Source organism: Marmota monax, unplaced genomic scaffold, assembly GCF_021218885.2.
Source record: "Marmota monax isolate L192 unplaced genomic scaffold, Marmota_monax_Labrador192_F-V1.1 WCK01_AAM20220418_F8-fsc00155, whole genome shotgun sequence".
Lineage (NCBI taxonomy): Eukaryota > Metazoa > Chordata > Mammalia > Rodentia > Sciuridae > Marmota > Marmota monax.
This window is the reverse complement of record NW_026694554.1, coordinates 3,200,743-3,223,256: the sequence shown is the minus strand read 5'-3', so window position 1 is coordinate 3,223,256 and position 22,514 is coordinate 3,200,743. Positions and strand designations below refer to the sequence as shown.

At 38.5% G+C, this 22,514-nt stretch overlaps 1 protein-coding gene across 3 annotated transcripts in view; it reads left to right on the top strand.

The window, feature by feature from the left end:
• The first annotated feature begins 5,649 nt into the window (after positions 1-5,649).
• Positions 5,650-22,514, top strand: part of Steep1 (STING1 ER exit protein 1) — a 35,906-nt gene continuing 19,041 nt past the window's right edge. For all 3 annotated transcript variants that reach the window (XR_009224602.1, XM_058571678.1, XM_046420904.2), the window contains exons 1-3: positions 5,650-5,834; positions 9,293-9,410; positions 22,125-22,166. Coding sequence is in view for 2 of the 3 variants with exons in the window: in XM_058571678.1 (XP_058427661.1) it covers positions 5,711-5,834; positions 9,293-9,410; positions 22,125-22,166 (284 nt within the window). In the remaining variant the exon portion in view is untranslated. The remainder of the gene's footprint in view (positions 5,835-9,292; positions 9,411-22,124; positions 22,167-22,514) is intronic.

Here is a 22,514-nt window from a genome sequence, read left to right as displayed (position 1 = left end):
GGATTATCAGAATTTAGAGAAATGGGCAAATTAGGGCCTTGAATGTAGCTGCTGAATTGCTGAATCAAGAGCACAAAAATATGGTGTGGCAGGCTGAATGAGATGATCCCCCATCTCCATGTCCTAATCAATCTCTGGAACCTGTGAATATGTTACCTTATGTGGCAAAAGGGACTTTTCAGATGTGGGTAAATTAAGAATCAGGAGATAGGAAAAATATCCCAGATTAAGCGGGTGGGCCTGATGCAGCAACACTGATCCTTGCAAGAGGGATGAAGTTAGTCAGGGTTCACAGAAAAAGCCATGTGATGACAGAAGCCCAGTCTGGAGTGATGCAGTCACAAGCCAAGGACATAATAGATTATGATAGTAGAAGCTGGCAGAGGCAACAAATAGATTTTCCTCTGGAGTATCTAGAAGCAACCAGGCCAGTCAATGAGTTTGGTTTTAGACTTCTGATGTCCAAAACTCCAAGAGAATAAATTTGTGTTCTCTCAAGCCACTAAATTTGTGATAATTTGTTATAGCACTGTAACAAATATAAAACTATATCTACAAAAGCTACAGTGTTGTGCATTGGAATTCAATTCAAACCAACCAACCAATCCAACTTTTTACTATGGTCTGCAAGCTAAGAAATGGTTGAAACAAATCAAATGAAGAATAATATTTAATAATATTTCATGATACATGAAAATTACATAAAATTAAAATATCAATGTACATTAAGAAAGTTTCACTGGGATGCAGCCATGCTTGTTCATTGATATTCTGTCTGTGGCTGCTTTTGTGCTATAATAGCAGAGCTGAGTAGTTTTGACCATGTGTTGCCCAATGCACTACAAACTGCAGTGATGCAGTAAAACTCGAGGGCATTTTGAGTGTCACATTTATTGTCATATCACTGCATTTTTTAAAGTTACAAGTGCATACATATCCCATTAACACAAGAAGATTAAGCTGGATGCAGTGGTGCACACCTCTAATACCAGCAATTTGGAAGGCTAAGGCAGAAGGATCTCAAGTTCGAGACCATCCTCAGCAATGTAACAAGACCCTGTCTCAAACTAAAAATGGATGGAGATGTAGCTCAGTGGTAAAGTGCATCATGTTCAATCACCAGTGCTGCAAAAAAAAAAAATAGATAGATAGATAGATAGATAGATAGATAAAAACACAAGGAGATAAAAGTGGACTTTGAATGCCATATATTAGTTGTGGATGAAATTTTATTTTTTATTTTTATGTGGTGCTGAGAATTGAGCCCAGTGCCTCACACATGCTAGGCAAGCACTTTACCACTGAGCCACAACCCCAGCCCTTGAATGTCACATTTTTGAGGTACACTGGGATGTGGAATAATTGGTTATGGAATTAGATGTTAAAGCATTGTGTTCAATACACAATGACACTGTAGCATTGCTAAACATATCACAATGTGCATTGATATTACCGGACTACACACTTGTCACAATATTCCAAATTCATAGCAGAGCAATGGTTAGAAAAACTACAAATTAAGGAAGAGGAAAAAAGAAAAAAAAAAGACTAAAAGAATCAGAAATTTAAAAACAGTATCTTATAACAGACTATAATAGTTGTAGTTCCCTGGTCTGTGGCTGGTTTGATTGAATTCCAATGCACAACACTGCAGCTTTTGTAGATATAGTTTTATATTTGTTACAGTGCTATAACAAATTATCACAAATTTAGTGGCTTGAGAGAACACAAATTTATTCTCTTGGAGTTTTGGACATCAGAAGTCTAAAACCAAACTCATTGACTGGCCTGGTTTCTTCTAGATACTCCAGAGGAAAATCTATTTGTTGCCTCTGCCTGCTTCTATCTATTATGTCCTTGGCTTGTGACTGCATCACTCCAGACTGGGCTTCTGTCTTCACATGGCTTTTTCTGTGAACCCTGACTAACTTCATCCCTCTTGCAAGGATCAGTGTTGCTGCATCAGGCCTACCCACTTAATGTGGGATATTTTCCCTATCTCCTGATTCTTAATTTACCCACAACTAGAACTTGAAAGCTTGAATATTTCTCTCCCCCTACCCTCTTTTTCTTGGTACTGGGGATTGAACCTAACCACTTAAACACTGAGCGACACCTCCAGCCCTTTTTATTTTTTATTTTGAGACAGGGTCTTGTTAAGTTGCTTAGGGCCTTGCTAAATTGCTGAGGCTAGCTTTGAACTTGCAGTCCTCCTGCCTCAACCTCCCAAATTGCTGGAATGCATGCCCATGCCTGGGTAGACGTTGAATATTTCTGAGTTGCCCTCCCCATAGCATTTCAATAGCTTAATAGTGGTAAAATTCTATTGAGATTTATAGGAACTAAGACCTCAGATTAAACATTTTCAGGATGAGGAGCTGGGGCTGTGTGGCTCAGTGGTAAAATGCTTGCCTAGCAAGTATGAGGCACAGGGTTCGATCCTCAGCACCACATAAAAAGTAAATAAATAAAATAAAGATATTGTGTCCATCTACAACTAAAAAATATGTAAAAAAATTTCAGGATGAGAAAAACCACCCCTGACAACTATTATTGAACAGTTTTTTGAAATTAGCTTTTGCTATAGACTTAATGATGTTTCTTAATGAATTTAACCTAAAATTATAAGGCAAAACAGTGCTTATATGTGACACTTATATTGCAGTAGTTATTCAATGACAACTAACATTGAATCACAAGAATCATCATTTGCTTTTATTGATTCTTGTGCTGTCAAAAGTTAAAAAACAACAATCAAGATTTTTTATTCCTACAGAAATTTACAGTAAGTATATTTCCTGAGCTCAAATTAAAGTTCCAACAGTGTTTTTCAGACTTGATGCAAGTGCAAAGGAAATTCTGTATTTCAAAATCAATTTAACTTCAACTGAAGATCTTTTACCTAAACTTCAATTGGAAATGATTAATCTTCAATGCAAGGACATAGTAAAAGGCAATTTTGGTCAAGAGAATACTCTAATAGAATTCTATAAATGCCTTCTATGAGATGAATATGCTCGAAATCACAGACTTGGGAACTGATATCAGTATAGGGCAGTATTTATTTGTGTGAAAAAAATTCAAAGATGAAATACAGAAATGTTGTTACAAATAAGCTTTAACAGATTAATATTTGCAACTGACTCCAGAGGAAAATCTATTTTTTGCCTCTGCCAACTTCTACTATCATAATCTATTATGTCCTTGGCTGGTGACTGCATCACTCCAGACTGGGCTTCTGTCATCAGAAGGATTTAATGATTGAGAACACTCACTTTGAACAGTAAGTGAAATATTATTCCCCTCTTCTCACTAGTAGATGTTTATTACAAAAAAATTATTAACATTGTTAATTAAATTGTTAACAAGCGCTAACATTGTATTTTTAATTCTGTCAATAAAACACTTGTGGAAATTATTTTGTTTCTTGGCTCTCATACCAAGGGGTAGTCCCTTTACAGGAAAAGTTTGCCCACCCTGCACTAGACTAAGCCATAGGTAAGATTATGTGTTATTTATCACTTCCAACCAGTGTAAAGCACAGTACCTGATACATAGTAGAAGATCAATAATATTCAATAATATAATCATAGGGATGAACCTGGACTAAAACCCAAGTAGAAAACACTGTGATTCTCTAAGGCTTAAATGGGTTTCTCTTATGTTCATTCAAGAGTTTTAAATTTCCATTGGTTTACATCTTCTTTCTAGCCACAAACTCCTGCTGTCTTTAGTAATATCTGTCTTAAAAATCCACTATTCTGGTGCCATCACTTGGATTATTGAAGTTATCCAACATAGATTGTCTGAATTTACTTATACTGGAATATCCCCCAGGTTCCTGTTATCCACAAAAGGAATTCAGGGAAGAGTTTCTGGGTTGGAGAAGAAAGGGTGGATGATGTTCCCTTTTACCTGGGGCCAAATAGGACTGTTAAGATTCCTCTACTTTCAAATAATTTACATGCTTAGGGTCTAGTATACACAATATATAAATAACTCCTACAGCTCAACAATAAACTGACAACCCAATTAAAATGTGTCAAGGATTTGAATGGATATTCTCCCAAAGATGATATATAGATGCTCAATAAGCCCATGAAAAGATGCTCAACATCATTAGCCATCAGGAAAGTGAAAATCAAAGCTGCAAATTAATACCAAGATAGTGGGCTGTGGCTGTGGCTCAGCAGCAGCACACTTGCCTGGCATGTGTGAGGCAGTGGGTTCGATTCTCAGTACCACATATAAATAAATGAAAAGGTCTCTCAATAACTAAAAAATATTAAAAAAAGAAATATTAAGATAGCTATAATAACAAAGATGGTAAAAATTATTGGCAAAGATATGGAGAAATTAGAACTTTCATACCTTGCTGGTAGGAAAGTAAAACTGTGCAACTGCTTTTAAAAACCCTCTAGTAGTTTCTCAAAAATTTACATGTAGCCCAGGCACTGTGGCACATGCCTGTAATCCCTGTGGCTTGGGAGGCTGAGACAGGAGGATTGCAGGTTCACAGCCAGCCTCAGAAAATTAGCGAGGCCCTAAGCAACTTAGGGAGACAGAATGGCTCAGTGTTTAAGTGCCACTGGGTTTAGTCCCGTTACCTCCTCTCCCCCCCAAAATTTACATGCACACTTACTCTCTGAGCCAGTAATTTGACTCTTATGTACACACCTAAAAGAATGGAAAACAGTAGTCCTTGCAAAAATTTATATATGAATATTCATAGCAGCATTATCTATAACAGCCAAAAATGTAAACAAGGTAAATATTCATTAACTGATGAATGTATAAACAAAATATGGTATATCCATGTCATGAAATACTATTGAACCATGAAAAGACATGAAGTCATACAATATGGATTAACCTTGAAAACATGCTAAGCGAAAGAAGCCAGACAAATGATCACATGCTATATAATTAAATTTATATAAAATACTAGAATAGGCAAATCCATAGGATAGTAGACTAGTGTTTGCCAGGGACTGGGAAGGAGGCAGGCAGTGACTATTAATAGGTATTAATAATATAGTTTGAGATGATGAAAATGTTCTGGAATTAATTAGATAATGATGGTTGAACAACTTTGTGAATATAAAGAATGAATTTTTTTTAATCTTTATTTTATTTTTATGTGGTGCTGAGGATAGAACCCAGGGCCTCGCATGTATTAGGCGAGCACTCTACCACTGAGCCACAACCCCAGCCCCCAAGAATGAATTTTATATGAATCATATCTAATAATGAAAATATGCTTCATTAGGTACTCATCCTGAACAGTGCCATTAAAGAAAAAAATCATAAAGACACACCTAAAAATCTGTATTATGCATATATAATGTGTAATGTACAGTCTTTTTATATCAGGTTATATATATATATATATATATATATATATATATATATACATGTATAATTTAAATATCCATGAGCATATAGAAATTTAAATAAATGATTTAAATAATACTGAAGATGTCACAACTAAAGCAGTCCCAGCTAACTTAGCCGAGGTGAAGGAAGTTCCGGGAGTCTGAGAGTGAGCCCCCGCGAATCTTAGCCTGATGGGACCGCCCGGAAGTTCTTGAGACTACTACTGACACGTGACTCAACGTTGCTTGGAGAGAAAAGGTGCGGCGCGCTTGTGACGTCATTTCTGCGCTACTTTCTTCGTTGTCTTTGAGGTATCTAGCCGCCTCTGGGAACTATGCCTAAAGTAGTGTCCCGGTCGGTTGTCTGCTCCGACACCCGGGACCGCGAGGAATATGACGACGGCGAGAAGCCTCTCCACGTCTACTATTGTTTGTGCGGCCAGATGGTCCTGGTTCTGGGTGAGTAGTCGCGAACTAGAAGGCGTCTTCAAGGAGCGAGTCTGTGGGTTCTTTTTAAAAATTTTTTTTTAAAAATATCTTTATATTTATGTGTTGCTGAGGGTCGAACCCAATGCCTCACTGCAGGTTCTTTTTGAGGGGAGCCAGTGGGTACTGGGGATTGAACCCACGGGTGCTTTATCACTGAACTGTATCTCCAGTCCAGTTCATTTTATTTTATTTTATTTTATTTTTCAGTCCAGTTTATTTTGAGATAGGATCTCGCCAAGTTGCCCAGTCTGGCTTGGAATTTGCAACCCTCCTGCCTCTACCTCCCCAGTCGCTGGATTACAGGCGGGCGCTCGCACCCGGATTAGTCTGTGGGTCCTTGAGGGTGAATTTCCTCCGGCTGTCATCTGGGCGCCACCTCTCACTGAAGTTTAGTGGCTTTTCCCTTACCGTCAGAATCCTCCCTACACATTCTTTCTCCACTCTTGACGTTTTTTTTTGTTTGTTTCATTTTCTGCTTAACCTTGTGACAATGTCTACAGACCTCCCTCTAAACTCCTTGTTAAAACACACACACACACACACACACACACACACAATCTCCCCCCTCAATTCACTCCAAATACTTTGTGATTTTCTGCTGGATACAAAGATGCTGTCGTCTTAGAATAAATAAAAATAAAGCCCTCCTTGATTCTACATTTCCCTCCACCTATAACCCCACCCCTATGCTGCGTTTGTATCAAAAGACTTGCCTAAGGACTGGGGTTGTGGCTCCGTGGTAGAGTGCTTGCCCAGCATGTGTGAGGCACTGGGTTTGATTCTCTGCACCACATATCAATAAATAAATAAAATAAAGGTCTATTGACAACTACAAAAAAAAAGTTGTCTATATTGTTGTCTCGACCCACTTCCGTTAGACTTTCCTTCCCACCCCTCACCTTCAAAACCGTGTTTGTTAAGCTTACTGACTAAACACTGTGATACCAGTCTGGTGGCTAATTATCTTCGTGTTAATTAATCACCCTGTCAGTGGCATCTGAAACATATGATCATGCCATTTTTCTTGTGACATATTCTTATTTACTTCCAAGACTCGACACACTCCTGATTTTTCTCCTACCTCAAATGTTGTCCCTTCTCAGTGTCTAGCTCCTTTTTCTCTCAGATTTCTAGAGATTTCAAGGAGTTAGAGCTCGGTATTGTTTGGATATTCAGTCTGTACTCACTCCCTCAGTGATCTCAACCAGACCCCAGCTTTCAATACCACCTATTTGCTGATACTTCCCAGATGTTCATCTTTAACCTGAACCTCTCCTTAAGCTCCACTTACCTATTCAATATCTCCACTCAGATGTCTAATGGACCTCTCAAATATATCATGTTTAGAATTGAATTCATGATCTCCTGCCCGCTGCTCTCCAATTGCCCTGATTATAGTGTTCCCTGTTGCAATGGTGATACTGCAATTCATTCACTGAGAGGAGTGAACAAGCTAATGTGTAAACTACCTACTGTTCTCTAATTCTCTTCACTTCCTCCATTAATCTCAAATCACTTTGATGCTTGACTTCCTCTGTGGACCTTTAGATTTGCATTATATTCATTTCTATCTGCTTTATAACTGTACCTGTTTCATTTCATATTTGTTTTCAGATTAACCTCCTCCAACTTGGATGGGTCATTTGCATATATATAACTTTGTCCTTAACAGTTACCCACTTTTCCTATTGCCTTCCTCATAGGCTTGGATACTTGGTTGACTCTTCTAACTCTAATAAATTGTAGCACAAACCAAGTGTACTGTAATCACAGAAATACACATAGGAACTTGAGTTGCGGTGTTGGGAAGGTTTTTTTTTTTTTTTTGGAAGGGTACTGGGGATTGAATCCAGGGGCACTTAACCACTGAGCCACAGCCCCCAGCATTTTTAATTTTTTTTATTAGTTCAAAACATTACAAAGTTCTTGACGTATCATATTTCATACATTTGATTCAAGCGGATTATGAATTATGAAATTTTTTAAATTTGAAACAAGCCCTAAGTTGCTTAGGGCTTCACTAAGTTGCTGAGGCTGGCCTCGAACTTGTGATACTCTTGTCTCAGCCTTGTGAGTCTCTGGGATTACAGGCATGTGCATCACATCTGGCAGTTTTTTTAAAATTTTTATTTTTGTGTGTGTGTCTGTCTCACAGTTTATTTAACAATATGTAATAATAAATCGAATTTAACAGTGTATATAGTGACCCAAAGTTCATATTTATAAGTAATCAGCTTTAATTGCATGATTTACAACAGTAGAGGGTTTTTGCTTTCTATTTTCAAGTTTTACAGAAAGTGTATATGTGTATTTGGGCGGGGGCATGGTAAGGAGAAAGAAAGCAAGCAAAGAAAAAATCCCAGGGACATTTCACAAGTTAAAATCATCCCACTGGAATTGTTTCTTACCCTCTTTTTAAATTGTTTTTCCTTTGTTAGATGTAAAATTAATGAAAAATTTTTTCAAGAAACAGAAACCACAATATATAATACATCAATTTAGCAGCTGCCCCTGTATATTTTGAAAAAGTCACTTTTCTCTCTACAAGTACAAATTATTTTAATAGTTAGGGTTTTATGATCAGACTTATGAAATAGAAAATTTTCGGGAGCACAAAAGCTGACTTGAGGGGAGGAAAGGGGAATTTTTAAAATATTTATTTTTATGTGGTACTGAGAATTAAACCCAGTGCCTCACATGTGAGAGGCAGGTGCACTACCACTGAGCTATAGCCCTAGCCCCTGGAAGGGGGATTTTAAAAAATATTTTTTAGTTGTAGTTGACAGACTACCTTTATTTTATTTATTTATTTTTATGTGGTGCTGAGGATCAAACCCAGGGCCTCACATGTGCTAGGTGAGTGCTCTACTGCTGAGCCACAACCCCAGCCCCAGGAAGGGGGATTTTTAAAAGAACGTTTTTTAAAGAATGAGTATTTTTACACCTAGAGGGAAAAAATTGATATAATTTTAAAGTAACAACCCCCTTTTGTCCTCTGGTTTTATAAATGTTCTTTTATTTGATTCTTCCATAAAGTGAGGAAAATAGGGAAAAGTGTCAACCATCTGTACTAGTAGATAATTGTTAATGTTACATATTTTCACTAATTAAAAATAGTAAACCTATTGGGGTGCAAGGCAGGAACGTATGGTTGGCATCAGACATCAGCCTCTTCCCAGTGCACTGATCTTTCAATGAAGAAAAAGTCCCTGAAGTGGGAAGTGATTTGCCAAAGATGATCAGGGTAACTACAGAGCTGGGGCCAAAACCAAGGTTTTCCTGACACCAAGTCATTTTTAGTTGGAAGCTTCCATCAGCAGAGTAATTATAGTAAAAGTTATAGTGCTACAGCTGCCACTGAAAACTTCTGATTGGATCAAGACCTTTTTCAGTGACTCTACTGACCAAATCTTTCTCCATTCTTTCAGATTGTCAGTTAGAGAAATTGCCCATGAGGCCCCGGGACCGATCCCGTGTGATTGATGCTGCCAAACATGCTCACAAATTTTGTAATACAGAAGATGAGGAGACTATGTATCTTCGGAGGTAAGGGGTTGATGCTCTGTCTAGGATTTTGCTCTTGTGTCAGGGTCTGTTTCTGAAGAGTAAATATTCATCTAATGTTGAGCAGCTCATCTATTTGGGCCCAATTCTTTGACATTTGTGGTAGTTTTCTAAATTCTGATAGTGCAGCAAAATCTTCATTGTGCTTTGGTGAAGTAGTGCTGAGATTTGATTCTACTGCCATTTGATAGCTGAAATTTGACAGGTTTGAATGAATTCATTCAACCTGTAATTTTTTGGAGTGTGCCACATGCCAGGCATTGAGCTAGGTACTGGATCTGTGAATGAATAAACTACCAGCTATAACATTAAAGAGGTAATAGCTCTGGTGTTATAAACAGAAGGTTATGGGAAAGGCTTCAAAAGATAGTGGCATTTGTGGTTGGCCTGAACTAGGATTTCATCAGGTAGATGAGGGGGATTAGGAACATTCCAGGTGGAGGGAATCTAGAGGCACTGAAAGCATTAAATATGGTGTACCTGAGAAATTTGAATAGTCCTTTGTGGCCAGAGCACAGGTTATTTTACAGAAAGGGGTTCATGCATACTGGGGTGAGAACAGAGTACTGTGCTAAAGGGGACAAGGTTATACTTTGATTTATAGGCAGGCAATGAAGAGCCAGTCTCCATTTTTTAAGCAGAGTAGTGACATGGTTATATCTGTTTTAGATTGGGGAATTCTTGATATATATGGGAAATTGAAGCCTGCATAGGGATAAAGTTACATGAAAAGAATGTGGAGCAAGAAGAGAGGAATGAAGGTTTACAAAGCACATTAAAGAATTGGAACTATCCAGGTGCAGTGGTGCATGCTTGTAATCCTAGCGGCTCAGGAGGCTGAGGCAGGAGGATTGTGAGTTTAGCAGCTGAGCGAGGCTCTAAGCAACTTAGTGAGACCCTGTCTCTAAATAAAAAAGGCTGGAGATGTGGCTCAATGGTTAGTGACCCTAGGTTCAATCCCCGGTACTGGAAAAAAAAATAAAATAAAAGAATTGTAACTACTGAACAAGGAGAAAGTAGTGATGTGGAAAACAAGAGAGGAGAGTTTTAACAAGTATGTATGTGTGTTCATCAGGTGTGGGGGTGCCCATTATAAAGAGGTGCCAAATGGCACTGAGAGGTCAATCCTAGGTAATTAAGTCCATGTATTTGTTCATTAAATATTCCTTTTGTTGAGCTCCTTTTGTATGCCAGGTACTATCCTAGAAGCCTGGAATATGCCACTATATTAGAATGCTAGAGCTACCATAATAAAATACCACAAACTGGGTGGCTTTAAACAACAGGAATTAATTGTCTCATAGTTTTAGAGGCTAGAAGTCCACAAGGTGGGCTGGGGATGTGGCTCAAGCGGTAGCGTGCTCGCCTGGCATGCGTGCGGCCCGGGTTCGATCTTCAGTACCACATACAAACAAAGATGTTGTGTCCGCCGAAAACTAAAAAATAAATATTAAAAATTCTCTCTCGCTCTCTTTTAAAAAAAAAAAAAAAAAAAAGAAGTCCACAAGGTGTCTGTAGGGTCATGTTCTCTCTGAAGATTCTAGCTTCTTGCCCCTTCTTAGCTTCTGGTTTTTGCTAGCAGTCCTTAATGTTCCTTGGCTTCTTTTTTTTTGTAGTGTTCTTTTTTTTAAATATCTTTATTTTATTTGCTTATTTTTTATATGGTGCTGAGGATTGAACCCAGGGCCTCACATGTGCTAGGCAAGTGCTGTACCGCTGAGCCACAGCCTAGCCCTTCTTTGGCTTCTAACTGTGTCACTCCAATATCTGCCTTGCATCATCATGTGGTATTTTTCTAGTGTCATCTTCTTTATAAGGGCACCAGTCATATTGGATTAAGGGCCCATCCTATTCTACTCTAACCTCATCTTCTTTAGGGTGGTCTACGAATGAGCTACAATCCTCAGCCTTTTTATTTTTATATTTTTGGTACTGAGGATTGAACCCAAGGGCACTTTACTACCAAGCCACATCCCTGGCCTTTTTTTGTATTTTATTTAGAGACAGAGTCTCACTGAGTGGCTTAGGGCCTCACTAAGTTGCTGAGGCTGGCTTTGAACTCACAATCTTCCTGCCTCAGCCTCCTGAGCTGCTGGGATTACAGGCATGTGCCACTGTGCCCAGCAGCCTTTTTTATTTTACTTATTTATTAATTTTTTAGTACTGGGGACTGACCTCAGGGGCACTCAACCACTAAGCCACATCCCCAGCCCTATTTTGTATTTTATTTAGAGACAGGGTGTCACTGAGTTGCTTAGCACCTTGCTGTTGCTGAGGCTGGCTTTGAACTCGCGATCCTCCTGTCTCAGCCTCCTGAGCTGCTGGGATTACAGGTGCGTGCCACCGCCCCTGGCTAGTGTTTTTATGTTTTGAGACAGGGTTTCTCTAAGTTGCTTAGATCCACACTAAATTGCTAAGGTTGGCCTTGAACTTGTGATCCTTCTGCCTCAGCCTTCTGGGTTGCTGAGATTACAGGCATGTTCCACTGCACCCAGCTAACGTTGTCTTTTTTGGTTTTGTTTTGTGGTGCTGGACAATGAACACAGGGCCTTGTGCCTGCTAGGCAAGCACTCTGCCACCTCTTTATACCCCCAACCCTCTGACCTCATCTTTACTGCTTGTATCTGCAATAACTCTGTTTCTAAATAAGATCACATTTTGAGGTTCCTAGAAGGACACAAATTTTAAAGGAATATTGTTCAACCCAGTACAACAAGTAAAGAACGTATGGAGCTTATATTCTAGTGTTATATAGGGAAAAGCTATAGGCTGGCATCTAGTTATGTTTAATTTAAGAAACCAAATTATTGTTAGCCCACACTAATGAAGAGTTAGAGACCACCAATAGGTGATTTCAGTAACCAATCAGACCTCAGCACCATTATAACAACAGGGCTTCTAGAATTGAGCAGCTGAAGAGAAAAATAGGTTATATACAAGGTGCAGATGGGAATACAGATGATAAAACTGATGAAATTTGCAAAGGAAGGCCTCCAGGAAACATTGGGTAAATAGTCCATTATGGTATGTGGGAAGATTTAAAAATAACACTTTCTATTTAAGGCTAATCCATTTTCTTATGTTTTCTGTTTGTTTGTTTGTTTTGGTACTGAGGATTGAACCCAGGGTGCTTAACCACCGAGTCTCATCCCCAGCCCTTTTTTGTATTTTATTTAGAGACGGGGTCTTGCTGAGTTGCTAAGTGCCTCATTAAGTTGCTGAGGCTGGCTTTGAACTCCTGCCTCAGCCTCCCGAACTGCTGAGATTACAGGTGTGCACCACCACGCCCAGCCTATTTTCTTATGTCTGTCTTCCACCATTATTTACATTCTGATTTTGAAAATATTGACTATCTTTAGGATCACTAAAATATTGATGTATATAATTATATGTAGCAGTAATATGAATAATTATATAATAGCATTTTGTATCTATCTTAAGTTAATATGTATTATTCAGTTAGTACATAAACTAATCTAATACAACTAGGCCACAGGCTCCTATGATATCATAAGGTAGATGTCCTCACCACTAGTCAGAGAACTACTGGGTGACCCTAGAGTGAAGTAGAAACACTGTAATCCAATCAGTCTGATCCTAGAGGTGAGAAAGCCTTAGTGCCAGGAAGTGCTCAGGCTGCTCTACTCTGACCAAGTGACTGTTAGGCTATAGAGTTCTTAGAATTTGTCAAAAAGCCAGGGTAATCCTTGATTGATTTAGTTCCTGCTGTAATCACAAGCAGTCTTTCCAAGAATCCACTCACTCCTCTCCCCTACTGTCCATGGTGGAAGTCTGATCTTTCCTCTTTTTCATCCAGGTGAGTTAAAGAAAGTGCCAGTTACTGAAAATAGAGGAGTCTGCTCATCATATGCCCTGAAACTTATTCCTTTCTACCTCCAAGGCTGTCCATTCCAAAGTAACCCTCAAAACACTACCATTACCTAGTACCCCCTTTCTGTTTTCACTTCCTGAGTTGCAAATTCAGTGGATGCTTTTCTGACCCTATCATTGTTATCACGCCTTCCTTGATGCTATTAACTTCTTCGATATCTGTGAAGCTACTCTTATGATTCTCCTCCTCCTTTGGTCTTCTCAGTCTTCTGGATTCTGTTTCTTCTCCCTGCTTCTTAAGTATTATTATTTCCCAGGGTTTGGACCTTGATTTTTGTCCCCTTTCTGTTATATCCTCCTTGGGTATTCTCACCCCTTCCATGGCATCAATTATACTTGCATGCTCATGACACTTAAAATCTAGATCTGTTGACATTTCTCTCCTGTTTCCCAGAACTATGTATCTGTTTTCTGTGCCTCTTTACCTGATGTCCTACCTAGAACCAACATGACTAAAGCCAAACTCCTATTTCTCTGACTCTGGGAAGTACTGTAGATTGGTTCACTCAGCACCACTCCAATGTTCTATTATTTTCTCCTATATACTAGCATTTGTAAAGTTAGAGAATAATTTCCATACCATCTTCCCAATGTCTAAGACTCTGTGAAAGCGCTTTTGCAAAGCAAAAGGAGTGGAAGTATATGTTGCTGGGTGAGACTTCCAAGGGAATCCCTTTTCACTACTTTTTCTTTATTCCATCCTGCTTTTTGGAAAACACATGGAAATACATGATAATTGGAGCACTAGCAGCCATCCTGGGACTGGATAGGAAGGCCCCAAGAATTGTAGAGTCCTTGCCCTGCTATCCTTGGGTCTCAGCCATTGCCAAGAACTGCCCTCCTCTGGACTTCCTTCCTTCCTTCCTTCCTTCCTTCCCTTCCTTCCCCTCCCCCCCTCCCCCTCCCCCCCCCCCTCCCCCCCCTCCCCTCCCCCCCCTCCCCTCCCCTCCCCTCCCCTCCTCTTCTCTCTCTCTCTCTCTCTCTCTCTCTCTCTCTCTCTTTCTTTCTTTCTTTCTTTCTTTCTCCTGGCATTAAATGAAGGGACACTCGACCACTGAGCCACATCCCCAGCCCTATTTTGGGTTTTATTTAGAGATAGGTCTCACTGAGTTGCTTAGTGCCTCGCTTTCGCTGAGGCAGGCTTTGAACTCCCAATCCTCTTGCCTCAGCCTCCTGAGCTGCTGGGATTACAAGTGTGTGCCACCATGCCAACCTGGACTTCTTTTATATGAGAGAACAAGCTCCTATGTTGAAGCCATTGCAGTCAGGTCTCTGTTACTATCAAGACAAATGCTATTCTTTCTTTTCCTCCTCTTATGATGAAATAATGATTCATAAGGTGGCCCCAGTCACAAATCTGGGAGTCAGTCTCACTTCCAGCACCACCCCCAGCATCCCCTGCACACCCCCAGTTACTCACTGTATACTGTCATTCTGCCTTCTAATTTCTCTTAGAACTGTCTCCTTCCATTTAGCCCTGCTATACTGCCATCATTCAGGTACCCAAGATCACTTGCTTAGGCTATCGAAATGGCCTTTTAGCTTGTTTTTTTTTTTCTTTCTCTCCTTCAATCTATTTTCTCCTGCCTGGATTATCTAAAATGCACATTATATCAGTTCCCTGCTTCACCTCTTTCAGAGACTCTTCATTACTTATAGCAGTGCCTTTCAAACATTTTCAGACAAGTAACTTTTTCAGTGAAATTCTTATCCAGAGTATAAATAAAAATGTTAAGCATGAAGCTCCTCTGATTGGGGAAGAGTTAAGCCTAATCCATAAGGACTGATGCCTCCTCAAGTGGTTGCATTTAAGAATCATTGCAGAGCACAACTTTTTTTTTTTTTTTTAATGCTACCAGGGTTGAACTCAGGGGCACTTAACCACTAAGCCACATCCCCAGTCCCTTTTTATATTTTATTTAGAGACAGGGTCTCACTGAGTTGTTTATGGCCTTGCTAAGTTGCTGAGGCTGGCTTTGAACTTGAGATCCTCCTGCCTCAGCCTCCCAAGCTGCTGGAATTATAGTTGTGCACAACTATTCCCTGCTTGCAGAGCATAATTTTTATTTTACATATTTTTTAGTTGTAGATAGACATAATACCTTTATTTTATTTACTTATTTATTTTTTATGTGGTGCTGAGGATCGAACCCAGTGCCTCACGCATGCAAGGCAAGTGCTCTACCACTGAGCTTATTTTTATTATTTATGGTACTAGGGATTGAAGCCAGGGTCTTTTGCATGCTGGGCAAGCGCTATACTACTGAGCTACATCCCCTGCTTCTGGAGCACAGGTTATAAAATCCTGATTAGCAGGATAAAATCCCAGCCTGAAGGTTCCTTATGATCTGTCCTGTACCATTCTTTTTTTTTTTTTAACATTTATTTCTTAGAAGTAGTTGGACACAATACCTTTATTTATCTATTTTTATGTGGTGCTGAGGATCGAACCCAGGGCCTCACACGTGCTAGAAGAGCGCTCTACCGCTAAGCCACAACCCCAGCCTCTGGCCTATACCATTCTGTCCATTCACATCTCCTGGCAGTCCCTTGATTTTTTTAAGCAACAGCATACATTTGTCTTTTCTTATAATTTCTGTTGGTCAGAAATTTAAGAATAAGCTTAGCTTGATGGTTCTAGTCTCTCATGAGGCTGTGGTCATTAAGAGGTCATTAAGAGGAGCAGTCATTTTATGTTTTGATCAGGATTGAAGGTTCTACTTCCATCATGGCTTACTCACATGGTTGACAGCTTTATGCTAACTGATATCAAGAAGCCTCAGTTTCTCACCACGATATTAACAGTTTTAAAGTATACCAATACAAAATTGTTATCAATAGTTGCCATGCTATACAGTAGATCTCCAGAACTTATTCATTCATCTTGTGTAACAGAAACTTCATACCCATTGAACAACTCCTCCCTATTTCCCTCACCTCCAGTGCCTGGGAACCTCTATTCTACTCCTTCTATGAGTATGACAATTTTATTTATTTATTTATTTATTTATTTTTTTAAAGATAGAGTGAGAGAGGGAGGGGGGGAGAGAGAGAGAATTTTTAATATTTATTTTTTTTTTAGTTTTTGGCGGACACAACATCTTTGTTTTGTATGTGGTGCTGAGGATCGAACCTGGGCCGCACGCATGCCAGGAGAGCGCGCTACCGCTTGAGCCACATCCCCAGCCCCAGACAATTTTAGATTCTACAAATGAATGAGATCATGCAGGATTTGTCTTTCTGTGCCTGGCTTATTTCATTTAGCATAATGTCCTCTAAGTTCATCCCCATTATCACTAATGGAGGATTTACTTCTTTAAGACTAAATAATATTATTTTTGTTTGTGGACATGCCTCCTTTTCTTTTCCTATTCATTTGTCAATGGATGGTTAGACTGTTTCCATTTCTTGGCTATTGTGAATAGTGCTGCAATAAAAATGGGAGTGCATGTGTCTCTTCAACATATGGATTTCATTTCCTTTAGATATGTATCTAGTTATGGAATTGCTGGATCATAAATAGTTCTATTTTTAATTTTTTAAGGAACCTCCATATTGCTTTCTATAGTGGTTCTACTCATTTACATTCCTACCAGCAGTATGCAAGGGTTTCCTTTTCTCCATATCCTCACCAGCACTCAATATCTTTTGTCATTTGTTTTGAAAATAGCCATTTTTACTTGAATGAAGTCATAGGTCATTGTGGTTTCCCTGATGATTAGTGATATTGGATATTTTTTCATATATCTGTTGACCATTTGTCCTGTGTGTGTGTGTATGTGTGTGTGTGGTGCTGGGGTTGAACCCAGGGACTTGTGCATGCTAGTCAAGCACACTACTACTGAGTTACATTCCCAGTCCTGTATGTCTTCTTAAGAAATGTCTATTCAGCCAGGCACAGTGCCTGTAATCCCAGCGGCTTGGGAGGCTCAGCAAGAGGATCACAAGTTCAAAGCCAGCCTCAGCAATTTAACAAGGCCCTAAGCAACTCAGTGAGATCCTATCTCTAAATAAAATATAAAAAGGGGCTGGGGATATTATTCAGTGGTTAAACATCTTTGGTTTCAGTCTGTGATACCAAAAACAATAACAAAAACAACAAAAATCAAAATATCTATTCAGATTCCATTTAGTCAAGAGGCTGAGGCAGAATTATTACAAATTTGAGGCCAGTGTGGGCAACTTAGTGAGACTAAGTTGAATTAAAAATTAAAGGGCTGGGGATGTGGCTCGCCTGGCATGCGTGCAGCCCGGGTTCGATCCTCAGCACCACATACAAACAAAGATGTGTGTCTGCCGAAAACTAAAAAAAAAAAAAAAAAAAAATTAAAAATAAACTAGGGATGTAGCTCAGTGGCAGAGTGCCACTGGGCTCAATCCCTAGTAAACCCCCCCTCCCCAAAAAAGAATTGTCTATTCAGGTGTGTTGCTCATTTTAATTGATTTTTTGCTATGCTATTGAATTGTGTGCAGAAGTTTCTAGTTTGGTGTAATCCTGCTTTTGTTGTTGTTGTTGCCGCCTGTACATTTGGTGTCAGATCCAAAAAAAAAAAAAAAATCACTAAGTCACTGGACCATACTAATGTCAAGAAGCTTTTTCCCCAAATTTTATTCTAGTAGTTTTACATTTTCAATCTTATATTTAAGCCTTTAATTCATGTTGAGTTAATTTATGTATAAATGGTGTTAGATAAAGGTCCAATTTCATTTTTTTTGCCTGTGGATATCCACTTTTCCCAGCACCATTGTTGAAAAAAGAATCCTTTTTTCATTGTGTGGTCTTGTCAACCTTGTTGAAGATCAGGACTATAAATACCTGGGTTTATTTGTGAACTTCCTATTCTTGCACTGATTTTATTTTTTGGCATGTTGACCCATTCTCATATTCCTGGGAGAAATTCCAGTTGGCCATGTTGCAGTTTTTTTCTTTTCTTTTCTTTTCTTTTCTTTTTTTTTTTCAATTGAACCCAGGACCTTGCACATGCTAGGCAAGTGCACTACCACTGAGTTATATTCCCAGCCCCGTTGCACAATTTTTTCTACATGCTCCTGGATTCACTTTGCCAGTATTTTTTGAGGACTTTTATTTGTATGTATATTCTTTGCTTTGTTTTTTTTTTTTCTTGTTTGGTGGTGCTGGGGTTTGAACACAGGGCCTTGCAGGTGCTAGGCAAGCACTCTACCACTGAGCTACGCCCCAGCCTGTATGAATATTCTTAAGTGATATATCTCTAGTTTTTTATTGTCATATGTTTGTGTGGGTTTGATATTGGTATAAAATTAACCTCACAGAATGAATTGGGAAGTGTTCCCTCATCTTCTCTTTTCTCCAAAAAAATGTGAAGCATTATAGAATTATTTTTTGAACTTTGAGTAAAATTCACCTTATGCCTCTGGTTCTGGCCTTTTCTCTGAGAAAAGTGTTCTCATGGATGGGATGACAAAATTAGTAAACAGAAAAATCAAGTAATAATGATTATGGAAAGCTATATTAATGAAATAGAGGACTGATATCACATGAGGTCTTCATAGAAAAGATGGTCAGGAAAGGCCTCTCTAACTAGGTTATGTATGAGGTGAGGGCAAAAAAGGTACGAATGGGACAGCCTTGGCATTATTGTAAGAAGAGCATTCCAAGCAGTGAGAAGAGCATATGTATGTGAAAGTCAGAGGTTGGAAAGTACATGTTTGTTCAAAGAACAGAAGAAATTCTGGTGTGGCCAGTGTGTAGGGAGGGAGGGAAACAGTGTATGAGATTAGGCAGGGGCCCAGTTGTGTACTCAGCTCCTGGTAGACCATGGTAAGGAGTTTGGATTTTATTCTAGGTGTCTGTGGAAGCCATTCTTGCCTCTATTTAGAGAATAATTTAGAGTGAGATAGTAGAGGAAACAGATCCTAAAATAAGTGGTTAGATTTTATGTTTATGTTTTTGTTAGATTTGAATTCAAAGTGAGGAAGACCTAAGTATGACATACTCATGTGAAAAAAGAAAAAGATTGCTTTGACCACAGAAAAATCTAAAATTTCCATATGAGGAAAACAAAATCAAAGACAAATAACAAACTTGAGAAGAAATATTTGCAAGGAGCTAAGCATGGTGGCACATACCTGTAATCCCAGCAGTTTAGGAAGCTGAGGCAGGAGGATCCTCAAGTTCAAAGTCAGCTTCAGCAATTTAGAGGGCCCTAAGCAATTTAGCAATATCCTGTCTCAAAAAAGGGTTGGGGATGTGACTCAGTAGCTAAGTGCTCCTAGGTCAATCCCTGGTACCCATAAAAAGAGAAAAACAAAAGAAGGAAGAAATATTTGTAAGACCCTTTAAATACCAAGTTTAAATACCAAGTTTCCTTAATATAAAATGAAGAGATAACTCATTAGACAAAAGATATGCACTGACAGTTCACAAAAAATACAAATGGCTGTTAAATTTATGAAAACATGTATAACTTCTGTCTTAAAAAATAAATGCAAATTTGAAGATCCCATTTTTCACCCATGAGATTGACAGGGATGCAGTTTAATACATAATGTTGATGAGACTGTAGGGAAACAGATCTCAATACATTAATATTAGGACTATAAATTGGTTCAAGTTCTATAGAGTAATTTGGCAGTATTTAAAAATGTATACCCTTCTAGGAATTTATGCAACAGAGAAAAGACATTTGGGTTTACCACATAAAGAAATACAATGTAGCCCTTGTAAAGAATAAAGCAAGCTGGAGGCAGTAGTACAGGCCTGTAATCCCAGTGGCTCAGGAGGCTGAGTCAGGAGGATCACAAGTTCAAAGACAGCCCCAGCAACTTAAGCCCTAAGCAACTCAGTGAGACCCTGTCTCTAAATAAAAATTTAAAAGAGGGCTGGGGATGTGGCACATTGGTTGAGTGCCCTTGGGTTGAATCCCCAGTATCAAAAAAATTTTAAAAAGAATGAAGCAGCTCTTTATCTATTTATATGGAAGAATCATATATATGTGTATATGTTTATATATATATATACACATACATACACACACACACACATGCATATATATGTGTGTGTGTATATATGTGTGTGTGTGTGTTAAATTTATGAAAACATGTATAACTTCTGTCTTAAAAAATAAATGCAAATTTGAAGATCTCATTTTTCACCCATTTAAGAAACATTTTGAATGATTTTTTTTAAAAGGTGAAGAATAGTGTAAAATATGGTACATTCGTATAAAAAAGGAAAAAAAGGTGTTTCCTTATGTACCAGGGATGGGGATATAGTTCAGTGGTAAAGTGCCTACCCAGCATGTGCAGGGTTCAATCCCCAGCACAGAAAAAAAGCCTAGAGTGCTTGCCTACTGTGTACCTGTCAGTCTTCTTTGCTTGTACATGCGTTGACTATCTCTGGGATGAACACAAAAAAATCAGAAGGATTTTGCCTATGGAGAAGGGAACTTGGTGTGTAGGGGACAGGTAGGATGGATATTTATTTTTCATTTTATTCTTGTATGTATATCTTATGCCTATGTTGACTATTAAAATTTTGAAACAAGCAAGAGGGGTTGAGTGAGGAGATCAGTCAGGAAGTTGTTACAGTAGTAGAGGGAATTGATAATGGTGGCAGGAAGGTGTAAAAAAGTAGACATGTTCAAGAAATTTTTTTTGAGATTAAATCCATCAGATTTGTTCATGAAGTAAGTGTGAGAAATGAGGGAAGGAGAAGAATCAAGGATGAGTTCCAAGTTTCTGTTAAGCAACTGGGTGGGTAGAATTGAGTCTTTTAATCAATGTGTTGGTTTTCTAAGGCAGTATCATGTGGACTCTTGAGTTTGACTGCCTGGGCTTGAATTCAACCTCCTCTACTTCCTAGCACTACAATTTTGTGCAAATCTTATAATTCATGCTTAAGTTCCCTCATCTGTAAAATGGGAATAATAATATATCCTACCTCACAGTGTTATTGTAAGGATTACATGAGTTAATAAATGTATATTTATTAACTCATGTAATCCTTAAAATAATTTTAATATTTTAGAATGGCTCATAGCATATGGTAAAAGCTATACCATTTTCCTTCTGTATCCACGTGGAATTTGTTCCAGGACCTCCTGTAGATACCAAAATCTGCAGATACTCAAATCCCTAATATCAAATTGCATAGCATTTGCATATAACTTATTCTCTCACATACTTTAACATCTTTATGTTACTTATAATACCTGTACAACCTGAATGCTATGTAAATAATTGTTATACTGTATTGTTTAGGGCATAATAACAAAAAATGTACATGTTCAGTACTGACACAATTTTTTTTCTGAATATTTTTGATCCACAGTTGGTGGAATCCACACATGAGGAACCCTTGCATGTGGAGGGCTAACTATTTAAGTGGTTGCTGCTATCATTGTTAGTATGACTATAATCATTACTATGACAGTTATATGGCACCTCTTCCTCTTCTGTCTGGGTAACCATTTTAGGGGCTCAATAAATGCTTGTGGAAGGAAGGACGGAAGGAAGGAATGTTGGAACTTTAAAATTAACACATTTAACCAATTGATCTATGAAATGAAAAAAAAATTAAAATATCTATTTTTTTGGTTTTTTAGGTGTACACAGTATCTTTATTTTACATTTACGGGGTGCTGAAGATCGAACCCAGTGCCTCGTGCATGCTAGGCGAGTGCTCTACCACTGAGCCACAACCCCAGTCCTGAAATGAAAACTTTTGAAAGGCCTTTTTAGTATGTGAAGAAATTAGATGGTATGGTTAATAGGTTATGGGATTTACTCCTGCCTTCTTACTTTTTACTTCCATTTTCTGTACAGGCCTGAAGGCATTGAACGACAATACAGGAAGAAGTGTGCAAAGTAAGTGTTAACCATGTGGGTTTCTCCAGAAATAGGCAAGTAGAGGCATAATAGATTACGAAAATAACTATTTGGATACAATACTCTGTTGTGTCTCTGTTTTTATAATCTCAACTGCCTTCAAACCAAATACTAATATATTTCCTAAAGAGACTAGTCAGAGTTACATCCCTGACTAGCTGGCCACAAAAATGAGTTTTTAACATAGTGCAATTTTATAAAAGTTGAGATGTAATCCATATGTAATGAAACGTGCCCATTTTAAGTGTTCAGTTTGATGGGCTTTGACAAAAGAATATAGTCATGTAATACCACCATCATCATGATATCAAACATTTCCAGCATTTC